General features: G+C 38.8%; 1 protein-coding gene across 1 annotated transcript in view; it reads right to left on the bottom strand.

Moving 5' to 3' along the window:
- The window catches only part of pou2f3 (POU class 2 homeobox 3), a 29,543-nt gene that overhangs the window by 3,713 nt on the left and 9,564 nt on the right, over positions 1-16,266 (bottom strand). The window contains exons 3-11 of the mRNA XM_047379454.1: positions 14,294-14,322; positions 10,443-10,544; positions 6,674-6,779; positions 6,264-6,352; positions 5,499-5,675; positions 5,048-5,189; positions 4,670-4,803; positions 1,053-1,217; positions 118-160 (exon numbers count right to left, since the gene is read on the bottom strand). Coding sequence (XP_047235410.1) covers positions 118-160; positions 1,053-1,217; positions 4,670-4,803; positions 5,048-5,189; positions 5,499-5,675; positions 6,264-6,352; positions 6,674-6,779; positions 10,443-10,544; positions 14,294-14,322 — 987 coding nt within the window. The remainder of the gene's footprint in view (positions 1-117; positions 161-1,052; positions 1,218-4,669; positions 4,804-5,047; positions 5,190-5,498; positions 5,676-6,263; positions 6,353-6,673; positions 6,780-10,442; positions 10,545-14,293; positions 14,323-16,266) is intronic.

Here is a 16,266-nt window from a genome sequence, read left to right as displayed (position 1 = left end):
CAAATGCTTTTTACTAGTTTGAAAAAGTTAAATTATTGTAATTTTAAGGGAAACTACCCAGACTGTTTTTTTTTTTGTCAGGGAACTATGGAAAGTTATCTGGTAGATAGTACTTACCTGCACCTGAGGCCAAAGGGCTGTAGGACCTAGAAGTTGAGGCCTGAAACAGTTGCAAAACAGATTTTAGGATTATATGAATAATGCAGAATGAAAAATGTAAAAGTTACATAAAGATGCATAACTTGAAAGGTCAGATCTCGTTTTATTATTTTAAGTCATGTTTGTAAATGTCCAGAAAAACAGCTTTACAGGGTTTTCACACTTCAGTGTTGCTCTTTTCAGGTTTCTAAAAGTGCCAGTCAGAAAATGTGGGATTTTACGGTGCCACGGTTTAAGGAGTTGGACATAAACTATATGGCCAAAAGTATTTCTGTCTGTCTACTTTTACATGTACATGAACTTTGATGACATCCTATTCTTAATCTATAAGGTCCAATTTGTTGATGGACCCACCGTCACCAGCAATAGCAACTTTAACTATTCTGTAAACGTCTTCCACTAGGTTTAGGAGTGTGTTCATAGTTAGAGGAGAAAACCAGAATTGCAGCCTCGGTAACAAGAAGATTAAGGGCAGGACTCTGTGCGGGCCAGTCAAGTTTCTACACATCAAACCTTTTACACCTGCAGCCATGGAGGTCATTGAACATCAGAATTCATTGATTTGGTGGTGTGACCCAATACTTTTTGCAGTACAGTGTATAAGAATGGAAAAGGTGGAAGTGAAACTGCAGTATGGTCGTAATAATTTGGAATTGAGGTAAAAATGTCTACTTGAATTCACTGATCCAAAAATAGATTCAATTTACATGACTAAAGGATGAAAATAAATAAAAAATAAAAATGGATTACAAAATGGACAGTCTTCGCACTATTATTCTGCAGAATTAGATTTTACAAAATGAATAGTGACGAGGGCGATGAATACCAGTTTGTCCTAAAAAGGTTTCATGTTATCAAATTTAAGCAAGAGAAGAATATATTTGACAGCTAACCATTCTGGAGTTGTAGCTGTGTGATTTGACTGGTAAAGTAGCTACAGGGCAGTAGATCCTCTTCTCCTTCTGACGACGGTTACAGAACCAAACCCGAACCACCTCCTTCTCCATGGAAAGCTGTTCAGAGATCATAGTTATCTCCTCTGAGTTAGGCTTGGGATTCTGGAACCAAACAAAGACAAAATCTAATTTTAGAAAATTGTGCTACCTTGAAAAGTACACCTTATTGAGACATTCCAGAATAATTACTTAATAGTCACTTTGCAAGATTGAAGGATGAAAGAAATAATATAGATCATGTTTGTCTCTTTTTGTGTATAATTAAATTAGTAATAATAAGCAACAGTTTATAAAAGCTTCCATATCCAACAGTAAATATTAAAACATGTCAGGCTTTTTTGGTGCCCACTTGTCTAACAGAAAAGCAGTTTGCTAACACTTTGGATGACTTTAAATTTTTTGCTTCTAAATTCAGACAAGACAGAAGTTGTCGTCTTTGGACCGGAGTCTTTAAAAAAGAAACTACTTAGTCAATCATTTAACCTGGATGGCATTAATTTGACCTCCGGTAATAAAGTAAAAAACCTTGGTGTTATTTTTGATCAGGACATGTCATTTAAATCCCATATTAAACAGGTTTCTAGGATTTCCTTCTTTCATCTCCGGAACATTGCCAAAATTAGAAATATCCTGTCCAGGAGTGACGCTGAAAAACTAGTCCATACATTTGTTACTTCAAGGCTGGACTATTGTAATTCTTTACTATCAGGATGTCCACAAAATGCAGTTAAAAGCCTTCAGCTGATTCAAAATGCTGCAGCAAGAGTTCTGATGAAAATTAAAAAGAGAGATCATATTTCTCCTATTTTAGCTTCTCTTCATTGGCTTCCTGTTAAATCCAGAATATAATTTAAAATTCTCCTCCTCACATATAAAGCCCTTAATGATCTAGCTCCATCATACATCAGAGATCTGATTGGTCCATATGTTCCTAACAGAGCACTTCGTTCTCAGACTGCAGGTTTACTGGTGGTTCCTAGAGTCTCTAGAAGTAGAATGGGAGGAAGATCCTTTAGTTATCAGGCTCCTCTCCTGTGGAACCAGCTCCCAGTTTTAGTCCGTGAGGCAGACACCCTGTCTACTTTTAAGGCTAGGCTTAAAACTTTCCTTTTTGATAAAGCTTATAGTTAGAGTGTCTTAGGTTATCCTGAGCTATCTTCCTTATTTTTCCCTCCCTGTTGGTTGGAGTAAGGGGAAGTCAGGTTTAGCCTAAACCGGCTCAGTTATGGTTGAGGTGCAAACACACCCTCCATTTCTGCTACCTGTATGACCCCTTCTCTTTTCCAATGGTTATAATCAGTCTGACAGAGAGGTATCCCAATCCTTGTGGTTTTTAGTATAACAATGATATAACAATGTTCTCTCTTTTCTCTTCCTAGAAGCTACACCTGGCCTGGCTCTGTTTCTACCCGTGACACCTTTCTGGAGAGGGGCATCGTCCGAGCTTCTGCTGGCAACAACTTAATGCTCACCTTCTACAGATGATCCACATGGCCCTGTCTTTTAGTGTTTAACCCTTTCTCTTTCCTAGACATGGCGATTGACTGAGCTTCTACTGTGACTAACTCTATGTGCTCTCTTTCAGATTCTAACCTTGAAAACTGGCTCAGAGTTTATCTGTTCTTTCTTTCTAGATGAAACGACTAAAGGAGCTACATCCATTAACATTTACTTTTCCTTCCCATAGAAAGTACTCCTGGATCAGTGCTTCCTTGTTCTCTTTGTGTCTCTGCTCTGTTCTCTCAAACCCCCAGTCGGTCGTGGCAGATGGTCGCTCACACCGAGCCTGGTTCTGGTTCTGCTGGAGGTTTCTTCCTGTTAAAAGGGAGTTTTTCCTCTCCACTGTCGCTACATGCATGCTCAGTATGAGGGATTGCTGCAAAGTCAACACCAGTGACTGTTCACTGTCTCTACATGCTCATCCAGGAGGAGTGAATGCTGCAAGTCACTGACTGGATGCAATCTGCTGGGTTTCCTTAGATAGAAAAACTTTTTATCCAGTTTGAATAAATAACTGAATCTGACTGAACTGTTCAATGGTTAGAATTAATTGGAATGTATGAACCTGACTGTTGTGAAGAACCTTGAGATGACATGTGTTGTGAATTGGCGCTATATAAATAAAACTGGATTGAATTGTTCTGGTATGCTAGCATGCTAAGCATTGCTAAATGGAGCATAATCAATTTTCGAGGTAGAATTTAAATGCTTATGAAACATAATCTGGTATTTCTTACGTAGTGGAAAGAAGTTTCTGAACCCTACTTAATATCATAACATCTTATGCTAACAAACAGTTAGAAATGTTATCACAGATAAAAAAAAGACGTTAAGCAGTTAAGTGCTCGAAAGGAAGGAGTTGTGTCCATTAACTAAACCCAAATTGGGCATAATTTTGGATGACAGTGACTGAAGGCACAATTGCTAGGACAAAACATGGTTTAAGTCTCAAATGTAAGCTAGATGCCAATATTAGGATGTTAACTGAAACATAATAAATGACACTGTTAGACCACTGCTACATGTTTTCCCAATCTCTCCACCCCGCATCCTGTCTGCCGACTTTAGAAAGGCCACTAATGCCACAAAAAAGTAAAAAAAAAAAAATGAATGACTTGAAAATAAAAGCTAACATTATGCTAACAATTTGTTACAGTAAGCTACCATAGTAAAGGTTGCTATTGGACCACAATTGAGTAGAAATTTAAATAAACTGCCCTTAGTGTTGAATTTTTATCTGACAGAAAAAGGTAAAGTTCTTTAAGCTCCCAAAAGAATTGGCTTATGTTTATTTTTTTATGTTCAATTTGGCCATAATTTGAATGTTAACGAGGAGGGAAGGCAAAATTCAGTACTTAAAAACGGAATTAAAAGCTCAGAGGTCAGCTAAATGCTAACATTAGCATCCTACCACCTTGTTCTTGTAAGCTACCTTTATAAACATTGCTAATTGGACCAAATCTGATTATACCGGTAGTTAGAATTGAAATATTTTTTTAGATTAAATTCACAATTTGGTGTTTTTTATGCAGTTGATACAATTTTCTGAAAGCATTCGGCTTCATAGCATTGGACGCTAACACTAGTAGGTACAAAAAAAAAAAAAGATCTTAGAACTTGGACTTGGAAAGTCCTTTCAAGTGGTGCTCGCTGCAGAACCAGCTTTAACCCCACCCAACTTGGGTTCGAGCTTCAACACCGCCAGCAGTTAGGGTTAGGCGGAGTTGAAGCTATTTGTATTTGCAGGAATACACAGTTTCTTTGAGCTTGTCATGTCTTATATCTCTTTCTTGGTCAAAATAATTAAGTGTATAAACCCATCATCTCAAGAAAACAAGCCTAGGGATTTTGAGATAAAGGGATTAATAAACATTGTTGTGACAAAATTGCCATCATCATCCTGAGTTGATAAGAAAAGTAAGCTGGCATGTGAAGATAACATCATTAAAAATAGATTTCCTGCATCACTGCTCTTGACTTTCATACTTTAGTTTTCACTATATATCTTATACTACTGAATAACTGAATTGAAAGTTAATTTGTCTGGATCTTACGTCAAGAAAACGTTTCTCCAACGTCAGCTTGATGTTTGTTTCTATGCTTGTCCTCTTTTTCCGTTTGCGTCCATAGCCGTCCATCAGAGGCGGCAGAGTGGTCGAAGTGCTCATCGAGTCAGAAGGTGAGTTCTCTAAAATAAAGACAAAAACAGATGTTGTTTCCCAAATCAGAAAAACAGTCTATAAAACCTTTTGAATTGAGTTTTATGATAAAAAGATTCTGCCTGTGTTTTTTGTTTTGCAGATTGGGACTTTTATTTACGACTTTTCTTTTTGGAGTGCCTTTCAGGATTTTTTTTTTCAAAGGAAATGTATTTAATACAACTCTCTTACTACAGCATACTTATTGTATACCTGTACTTTAAGACTGTGTACCTGCATCACTGAGCCATTTCTCCAGCAAAGGTTTGAGCTTGCACATATTTTTGAAGCTGAGGTTGAGGGCCTCAAATCGAGATATTGTTGTCTGGCTGAAATCATTCCCGTAGAGTTTTCCCATCGCCAGGCCCACATCTCCCTGTGATGAGAAAAAAACACGGCAGGATAAATGAAGCAATCACAAGAATGAAATCTCCACATAGATACAGAGTCAAAACCTCCAGACTGGAAGAAGGAGAACTGAGAGAAAACCCACGCATGAGGAGAACATGCAAACTTCAGGCAGAAAGGCTCTGGCCAGGATTTGAACCCAAGAACGTTTTGCTCAGGTAACAGTGCAAGCAACTATGCCACTAAGCAACTGTGCAGCCTCATGTTGCTTTCAGTAGTTTGAACTCTCTTCAGGGTCTTCAAAGGAAAACACTGTGATATTCTTCTTCTTAAATACCTGAGTGAAGCCCAGCTTGATGCGTCTTTGCTTAAATGCTTTGGCAAACTGCTCCAGTTCCTCCAAATCATTTGGTTCCTCCTGTGGTGCCACAGACATGTGTTTGGGCATTTGCAGGTGTGACATGTCCATGTGGTTTTCCATAGAAGGTCCAGCCAAACCAGACCGACTCATTGCCTGGATTGGAGAGCCAACATAGAGACAAATCTTCAGCTTTAGGAAGATGTGACAAAGAAGGTTCAATAATATGCAGCATCGACATGAACCCACAAATCCTTTAAAGACTTTCACTTTATAAACTGAATGACATCTCTGGTTGCTCCGCAAAATTCTATCTAAGATCAAAGTAGAAGTGCTTGGCAGTGCACAGCGCCACATTTGGTGGAACCCATATCAGCAACTCGTACCAACTCCTAAGCATGGTGGTGGTAGGCTGATGATTTGGGTTTGTCTTGCCGCTACAGCAACCATAGCTTTGAGAAAGCCATGAATTTCTCCCCTTATTAAAGTGTTCCTGAGTTATAATTGTATGTGACACCCAAAGCATGAACCAGTCAGGGTCATGTAAGTAAACAGTGTGAGTTGGTTTTGAACAAAGCAGCAAATCTAGAATAGGATGGCTGCAAAACAAACAAAATAAATTGCAACTGCCATGGTCAAGGAAAACTTTCAGTCTCTTTTTCTATATTTGGCTGCACTAAGATTGACAACTGGCCAATTGCATTTCCATCGTCTTCTGACCTTAGAATTAAACGTATGACTCACCTGTGGAGTCAGAGCTAACCCAGACTGATGCTGAAGAAGACCCGGTGGACTCTGGCCAGGAAGAGACAGCAGGTTCGGCTGCAGGAGGGCTGCAAAGCCAAACAGCAGGACGCGTATCAATAATTGCTTTGGGTGAACATGAAGCAGGACAGAATCACACATTTTTGAGCACCTTTACATTAACTTTCATGTTTATACATCTCCTTGTTCACGCAGATTCATTAAACTATGTATAACTTGTGAATTAGTGACAGTTAATGATGCACTTTATGTCCACCATAAGTTGTTTCTTCAAAGTTAAAGTTTAAAAAGAAGTTTATATGATATCAGATGTCATATTTCTTCTCATGTTTATTCATTATAAGCCCTAGTTCACATCTGAAAACAGAGGAAGCTCAATGAGACTCCACCTTGGTGGCTGGACGGACTCTGGGAGAGGAGGAAGGGGGAGGGAGTCGACAGGTGAGAGGGCGGCATCAGAACCAGCTGCTGCATTGGATGGAGGGAGGTTAGCTCCTGAAATTACAATGTGTAGAGTTGAGTTTATTTTAGAAAAGCAACACAGTGGTGGAAAAAATAGAAAAACATTTTAAATCTGTATCCTTCAACTTTTTAGATAGATCAAAAGTTCTGGCAACTTCTAATTAATGATCCACGACTTTCGTTTCCCTTGGGGGTAAATACAACACAAAACAAAGGCTAATTTCTCTTTTTGTCCTAACATCACAAATGTAAATGTGCAGAGTTTGTTCAAATCTACTGGAGATCTAACTAGACCCATGTACTTTGGTCAGGTGAGACCAAGGTTTCCATCAGTATGGTGTTAAACAAATAACGATAAGTACCATATTCTTACTAACAAGTATGGGGGAAGGTCTGTGATGCTGGGGGACTGCTTCTCTTCCAAAAGCCCGGGGAATCTTATTAGAATGCATGCCAAAAACAATCTGGTGACCTCTCCCACAATATTTAAAATGTTTTATCCTCCTCAGAAATAGTTTTCCCTACAAAATATCAACCTTCTTCCATGGCCGCTTCGGTCTTCCAGTGGTTTCACGTACTTAACGCACAAAAACCTTGCGGCGCAATGTTTTACGCACAATTCGGCATGTAAAAATAAACGTTGCGTAAAAGTGTCCGGAACTCCACGCAAACTTTTAACCTGCCGTGAAAACGTGCGGAAGCCACGCAGACGAACTACAGAGAACTAAAACTCACATGAATACACTGAAATATGACTCCGTTCAGTTTTATTAAATTCATGGAGCATCAAACCTGATGTTTTTTCATGAGTGTGAGCTGGTACGGTTTAAACCCAAGCGATATAATATGAATAACATTTGGCCCCATGCAATCACGTAACGCACATCAGAAAATGATGGAAACAACCTCAGTCGGATGTAAACTGTAAACCTTGCTCGGTTTTTGACATCTGTAGATGGAAATGCGCATCGGCCTGTGCGTCGAGGAGCATGACATGCGAGTGAATCATCTGAAGGGGCACTTTCATTCTCAGTGAAAAAGAAAACTGTGTCGGATTAGCAGATTAATCACAAACAAGTCAGGTTTGATGATTCATAAGGTGGAACAGCTGTAGACAATCACACATGTCCATAAATAGCTGCGTAAAGTTGCGCGTAAATGTGGCAAGATGGCAACTTTGGCACAGCTGGAGGACATCGCCAATGGAAGAAGTCGGAGGGAGCATTTTTTTATCAGAGATCGTACTGATCTGCTGGTACATGATGATGCATGTCTTATTAGCTGCTTTAGATTGCCCCGGGCAATTATTTTTGGAGCTCTGCACGGAGCTGGCCTCAGTGTTACGGAGGGAAACCAGGAGGAACCATGCGGCGCCAGTGCCGGTTCCAGTTCTCACTACGCTGCGAGCTTTTCTAAGAGAGCTGACTGACAAGTTATGTATTGAGCCGGGCCCTGCCAGGATAATGGGACGGTCTCATCTGTATGTTGTTCAGATTAAATTCCCCTAAACTGTGGCAAAAAATGGTAAACATTATATTGCAATTTGCAGCCATTTATCGGTTTCTAAATGTAATCAGAGCTATGGACTGCGTTAGTTTTATTCCGCCCATGGATCGTAATTCAGCTCCTACCGTGTTACGGCATTTAACCTTTAAATGTATTAATTATACCAGGAGAAATACTGCCAAATAAACTTGAACTTTTTGCCTTCATCATATTCAGTGAATCTCCTCTTTCTTGCCTTACTGACCGCCCCCTTTGCCATGGTTATTTGGATACGTGGTAGGTGCTATTTATACTACTTTGCATATGTACAGGGGTTGGACAATGAAACTGAAACACTTGTCATTTTAGTGTGGGAGGTTTCATGGCTAAATTGGACCAGCCTGGTAGCCAGTCTTCATTGATTGCACATTGCACCAGTAAGAGCAGAGTGTGAAGGTTCAATTAGCAGGGTAAGAGCACAGTTTTGCTCAAAATATTGAAATGCACACAACATTATGGGTGACATACCAGAGTTCAAAAGAGGACAAATTGTTGGTGCACGTCTTGCTGGCGCATCTGTGACCAAGACAGCAAGTCTTTGTGATGTATCAAGAGCCACGGTATCCAGGGTAATGTCAGCATACCACCAAGAAGGACGAACCACATCCAACAGGATTAACTGAGGACGCAAGAGGAAGCTGTCTGAAAGGGATGTTCGGGTGCTAACCCGGATTGTATCCAAAAAACATAAAACCACGGCTGCCCAAATCATAGCAAAATTAAATGTGCACCTCAACTCTCCTGTTTCCACCAGAACTGTCCGTCAGGAGCTCCACAGGGTCAATATACACGGCCGGGCTGCTATAGCAAAACCTTTGGTCACTTATGCCAATACCAAACGTCGGTTTCAATGGTGCAAGGAGCGCAAATCTTGGGCTGTGGACAATGTGAAACATGTATTGTTCTCTGATGAGTCCACCTTTACTGTTTTCCCCACATCCGGGAGAGTTACGGTGTGGAGAAGCCCCAAAGAAGCGTACCACCCAGACTGTTGCATGCCCAGAGTGAAGCATGAGGGTGGATCAGTGATGGTTTGGGCTGCCATATCATGGCATTCCCTTGGCCCAATACTTGTGCTAGATGGGCGCGTCACTGCCAAGGACTACCAAGCCATTCTTGAGGACCATGTGCATCCAATGGTTCAAACATTGTATCCTGAAGGTGGTGCCGTGTATCAGGATGACAATGCACCAATACACACAGCAAGACTGGTGAAAGATTGGTTTGATGGACATGAAAGTGAAGTTGAACATCTCCCATGGCCTGCACAGTCACCAGATCTAAATATTATTGAGCCACTTTGGGGTGTTTTGGAGGAGCGAGTCAGGAAACGTTTTCCTCCACCAGTATCACGTAGTGACCTGGCCACTATCCTGCAAGAAGAATGGCTTAAAATCCCTCTGACCACTGTGCAGGACTTGTATATGTCATTCCCAAGACGAATTGACGCTGTATTGGCCGCAAAAGGAGGCCCTACACCATACTAATAAATTATTGTGGTCTAAAACCAGGTGTTTCACTTTCATTGTCCAACCCCTGTACTTATGGGCAGAGACCATGACCAGCGCCATGTGCAGCAGCGCAGAATTCACCGCAGACGTATGAAGGCGTGTGCGGTGACGTGTCTACGCACAGTTTCGTGCATTTGATTTTTTTTGTGCACCTCAAGTTTTAGAATTTCTCTCTACCGCAAAGCTTTGGTATGAAAGCTGCACACTCGTTGGTACATGAGGCCCCAGGTGATTAAATGAGGCTTCTTTGTACCGAATGACCAGCAGGGGGCGACGCCTCTGATTCCAAAAAGAAGAGAGAAAAATCTGAACCCTGAGGAAACTTCTCCTGCCTTTGTTACCTTGGTATAGATTTTCCTAATGACTTTATGCCCCTGGTTTCTGGTTTCAAGTCATGCTCATTACTAAGTGGTGTCCATTTAGTAAAATATGACATTATTTACAAAAAACACAATAAAAGGGGCTGTTTTTGACAGCAAGCTACATAAGATGTTACTTTAATGAATTTTGATTGATTGCATTGCATCAAATAAAGACTATTTAGAAAAGGCATTTTAGACTTTTTAGGATAGATCAGCTTTAAGCAGCATGTGGAAACGTACTGACAAAAGGGTGCATCATTTAATGGACTCTGTCTTACCCCTGTCAGCTGACCCCCATGCACTGGAGAGCTCTGCGTGAGGTGACATGTCTTCACTGAGGAGGCCGATTGAGGAGAGTCGTTGAGGTCCTCTGTTTTAATCTAAGATGCATGAAATAAATTCAAACAATGAAGTCAGGCTTCACATTGACGGATGGAGGTATTAAAATCATTGATTAGATGTTTCAGAGCAGACAGGAGGCTAAAGTCATGTTAATGAATGAGTGTGCACAGCCTATATAGGCAGACCATGCTCTCTCACAGGCTTCCTGACCAGTTTGGTTGCGAAACACGATACAAAGCATGATGGACTGTCACCCTCCCCTTTTGGCAAACTGGTATGCAAATATCACTCCCCCCACTGACTAATCCCTAAGATCTATGGCACTTCCTCTAAGCACAAGCACTAAATGAAAAAAAAAAAAATGTCCAAGCGCTGAAAACTTTGCAATTGGTTTTCTAATAAATCACACTGACATTTTTAGAGTGCGTCAACATTTTATTTGGAAACATTAACACACATCTATTCTTGCTATCAACTAATCTTGAAATCCTAAAGACAACACTGATAAAAGTTACTGAGCCTTTTGGAAAGAACTGACATACCTTATATTTTCTATTAGTTTTATTAATTTAGTTCTTTGTGTCACTTTTAAACCAAATGTCCACAAAAAAAGCTTCATATTTAAGGAACTAAAAGTAGGTTTATTAACTTACATTACAGTCCAAAGAAAGCTTGTCAGTCTAATCAAACAGAATCTTTTTTATCCAGTTGTACAAAAAAGGGAAAATGTCTGAAATTAGCCTTTAGGATACTATTTTAATAAAGAAATACTTGTGACAATAACCCATAAATGTTTATAATGAACAATTGCCCTGATCATTCAGACCATATGTGCTGTGATGATATTGATTGATGCAAACTAAAGACATATGGTTCACTTAGTTAATATTTATAAAACATTTAAAATGACCTCACCGGCATTTATTCTTGTAGAAAATATATACAGCGATCAACAGCAGTTACAGAATTTTTCCCCTCTTGTTTACATCAGGAATTTTAATGTACTAATATGTTGAGTTTTTTTAAATACATTTACAAGTTTTAAAGCATACATCTTGCAGAGTTTTTAGGAGGTAAAATTATCAACGGGAACTTCATGTATGTCCTGCTTTGCTTGGTCGGAACACAGCCTCTTTGTCCTCAGGAACAATACATGGTTCAGCTTTTTGTAACTTAAAACAAAGGTCTGTGGGTGAAGCCGGTTTGCTCTACATTTCGGCAAACCAGAAAACGGCACCTCAGGCCGGGCATGGGGGATGGAAGGATGCAAAAGTTATTTCTTCAAATATGAGAAGTCTTCCTGAAAAAAATAGAAAAAAGCTGCAATGATATCCTTTAACGCCACTTTTGTTTGTACATATGTGGTTGTATGAAGTTTTTTCCCATAGTGGTTGAACAACAATATTGGTGCAAAAACATACTGACGTCTGCAGTACCAAAGTCCTCCTTTAAACGTCTGACATTTTATGTATCAGTAAATCATTTGTCAGTCTCAGTATTATACAGTCTCTGAATGTGTAAAGAGTTGCTAAATAAAAATATTGCTAACTGTTGTTGTTCCAGCCCCTTTTTGGCAGCGGTTCTAAGCAAGCCTAATCAGGCTGAAAACAATATGTCAGAAGACTGTCAGTCAGTGATTGGGGCGGCGTTACTACAGTGACTCCATTGGTTCACAAGTACCAGCATACACCAATGCACTATACGGAAAAAACAAGTTTAGGTTGTAGTTTTTAAATGTCTGATTATAAACCATGTTCTTGGCTGTTTGTGGTTTCATGGTAGTCCTGGTATGAGCACAGTGTTTTCCTGTGGTCCTGGGCATGTACCTTTATGGAAAGTTGGCTTACCAAAAATCCCACAATAACAAACATTAATGGCTTTAAGAAGAAATACTGTATGTATCGTCCAAGCTTCTGCTGGCAACAACTTAATGCTCACCCTCTACAGATGATCCACATGGCCCTGTCTTTCAGTGTTTAACCCTGTCTCACTTCTAGACATGACAATTGACTGAGCTTTTACTGTAACTAACTATGTTCTCTCTTTCAGACTCTAACCTTGAAAACCGGCTCAGAGTTTATCTGTTCTTTCTTCCAAGATGAAACCACTTAAGGAGCTACATCCATTAACATTTACTTTTCCTTACCATAGAAAGTACTCCTGGATCAGTGCTTCTTTGTGTCTCTGTTCTCACACTGAGCCTGGTTCTGGTTCTGCTCTAGGTTTCTTCCTGTTAAAAGGGAGTTTTTCCTCTCCACTGTCGCTACATGCATGCTCAGTATGAGGGATTGCTGCAAAGTCAACACCAGTGACTGTCCACTGTCTCTACATGCTCATCCAGGAGGAGTGAATGCTGCAAGTCACTGACTGGATGCAATCTGCTGGGTTTCCTTAGATAGAAAAACTTTTTATCCAATTTGAATAAATAACTGAATCTGACTGAACTGTTCAATGGTTAGGATTAACTGGAATGTATGAACCTGACTGTTGTGAAGAGCCTTGAGACGACATGTGTTGTGAATTGGCGCTATATAAATAAAACTGAATTGAATTGAATTGAAATCGGTTTCATGTTCTTTTTCTTACTGTTTTTACAGTTTTAGCTGTTCTGTTCGTTTCTTTTTGCTTTGTTTTGTTGTAGGTCTTTGTTTCTTTTTGGTCATTTTTATGTTTATATTGTTTTGTTTTTGTATTTATGGACCTGTACAGCACTTTGATCACCTTTAAGTGTGTAAAGGGCTCAATAAATAAACGTTGATTGATTGATTGATTGATTGATTGAAGAGAGAATTTATATAACAGTTCCACATTCATATGTATAGTCATGTCAGAATAAATTTAGCATCAAATTCCAGTTAATGGATCTCACAAGTGCATTGGTAATTTTCCATAGGATGTGTCCCTTACAGTTTTTTTTTTGTTGCATTTGCTCTTTTGTCACACTGAATTATTTTAAGATCAGATTTTAAGATAAGACAAAGACAACCTGAGTAAATACGAATGCAGTTTTCAAGTGATGATTTTATAAACTAAGCAGAAAAGGCTTTCCAAAGCAGCCAGACCTCCTTGTTAAAGCATTATTAACACATTTTTGAAGTCAAGTTTCAAAAGCTACACCCAGGCCTGATTGTCAAACGCAAGCACATTTGGATTATGCAGCTGGGGAATAATCCAAAGTACAGCAGCAAGTCCATCGCTGAATGGCTTGAAACATACAAAATAAAGGTTTTGAGTTGCCAAGTCAAAGTCCAGAATTAGATCTGATTGAGATGCTGTGGTATGAACCTAAACAGGCTCCATAGTCTTGAAATCTCTCCAGTTTTACTGAATTTAAAACATTCTGCTGAGAATAGTGTGCCAAACTGGTGACACAACCAGTTATTAGGTTTAGAGGACAACACATTTTTAAAGTCTTGGTTGGATAGATTTTTAATTAATAAATTACAGGTTCTTTTTCTCTGATATTCAAATTCAGAAGAAATCAAATTGTGTTCCCACTGTCCACACAAGGTTTTTCCAAAGAAAATGAACACTGAATGACATAGACTGTGCAGCATTGCAGGGTTGCATGAATTCATGTTTCACTTGCATTTCGTTTTTATTCAGAGACACATTTGTTTCACCCACAGTGCAGGAAACAAAAATGTCATTGCATGCAAGCAAACGGGAAGGGGTCACATGTTTTAAAAAAAGATCAATCTGAGTCATCCCAATGGAAACAGAGGCCTCATTCACACAATGCTCATTCAAAGGAATTCGGACACTGGAAGTGATGTCAGGTACTCACCTGTCGGTTAAAGTCTATTCCGTTTCGCTCTGGATGTGGAAAGAGAAAAAAGAAAACAAATTTAAAAATGTTCTCTTCTGCAAAGTGAAATTCTAAGCAAATATACTATACAAAGATTTTTAATGGTTGATTTTAATTTTTATTGCGTTTCCTCTTTTAATGCAGTTACAATCTAAAAAAGCATCTGATAAACATTTTTCAAAAGTTTTGTTGAGATAATTGACATTTAAAATCATTTTTTAATTACTTAGAGGGAAGATATTTGAAGATGAAACAAAGTATTTCTAAATTTAACCAAAACCATTATTTGATTTTGGTTTCATTTTGATGCTCCAAGTTCAAAACATGCAGTTCGAGACATTAAATATTATATTTATTAAAGATGCTCTGATCAGGCTTTTTGTGGCTGATCCAGATTCCTTTCTTCTCAAGGTCTGACTTGCCAATTCCAATTATGACTGATTCTGATGTTTTATTCTCAGTGCTTTAACACATGAATAAGAAAACATGTTCTGCAGGTTCCTTGAGCATGTTGGTTTTGATTCCAAATGAAAGTCAAGGAAAAGCAAGATTACCTCCATGTATGCATAAAGCAGGTGTTCATAAACTTTATCTATTTTCTTTCTTACTAAACCTAAAGTATATCAAAGTTAATCCATTTAAAGAACAAACATGGTGGGAGTTTTAATGCATTGTATGGATAGGAAAGGTAGTAAGAATTTTCTGTATTTGATCACTTGATCACTGATCAGAGCTGTTAAACAATAAATGGGCAATTCTGGTCCCTGGCCAATAAATCGGTGCATTTCTAACATTACACTATTATAATGCATAGTTGAAATTCTAAACAAACAGATAAAGTAAGTCTGTTTTGCAGTTCAGTGCATCAACATTGAACAAGATGTCTTGATATGTATCCTAATTAATGAACAAAACACTAATAAACTACACAGATAAACAGAACCAACCATTACTTTTTTTCTATACATTTATGACCGAGTGCTGCACAGTGGCACAGTTTATAGCACTGTTACTTTGCAGCAAGAAGATCCTTGGTTTGAATCCCAATCTCTTTCTGCATGGAGTTTGCATGTTCTCACCATGCATGCTTGGGTTCTCTCTGGGTACTCCAGCTTCCTCCCACAGTCCAAAAAGATGACTGAGCTTAATTGCTCTCTCTGAATTGCCCTTAGGTGTAAGTGTGTGTGTGCATGGTTGTGTGTCTCTGTGTTGCCCTGTGATGGACAGGCAACGTGTCCAGGGTGTATTCCTCCTCTAGCCCAATGACTGCTGGAGATGGTCACCAGACTTAGATCACAAAAATGAAGAAAACAGGTTAATGGATCTGAATCCAAACCTCAGAGCTTTACACACTGTGGTCTGTAGTCAAATCCCTAAGTGTGTTTTAACTGCCACCACTAACTGATATTCTCAGTGTTAAATGTTATTGTATAATAATATGATAACATTATTAAAATACCACATTCTGTGTTATAGTTTAAAACCAGGTTTAGAGTTTTTTGTTTTGAATTACAGTTAAATAAATAACTTTGAGGTTTGAAATGATTAATTTTGGGATAATTTTGTCATACATTCCCAATTAGAAATAAGAATCGGTAACAAACTTAATTCATGAGAAAAACATTAATTTGCCTGCACAGATAAGAATTATTTATAAATATATTGTTTCCGCCTAAAATTACACAATTGATTCACATATTAAATGTTTTTTTTTATTGCTTAAAGATTTCTTCACTGACTGTTAAATTGTTTATCATTTTCACTCTAATGGATTTTGATTAGATTTTATGTGGCATGTGTTTGTATCCAGCCCCTTTCAATCTGATGCCCTTAAATTAAATCCAATGCAACCAAACACCTTCAAATGCCACCTACATAGTAAATGGAGTTAATATGTTATGAATGTATAATGCATAGAGGTGTGTGAAGGCCTCAGGGGTTTGTTAACGAAT

This window comes from Girardinichthys multiradiatus, chromosome 11 (genome assembly GCF_021462225.1).
Source record: "Girardinichthys multiradiatus isolate DD_20200921_A chromosome 11, DD_fGirMul_XY1, whole genome shotgun sequence".
NCBI lineage: Eukaryota > Metazoa > Chordata > Actinopteri > Cyprinodontiformes > Goodeidae > Girardinichthys > Girardinichthys multiradiatus.
The sequence above is the reverse complement of the archived record's forward strand: the minus strand, read 5'-3'. Positions and strand labels throughout refer to the sequence as shown.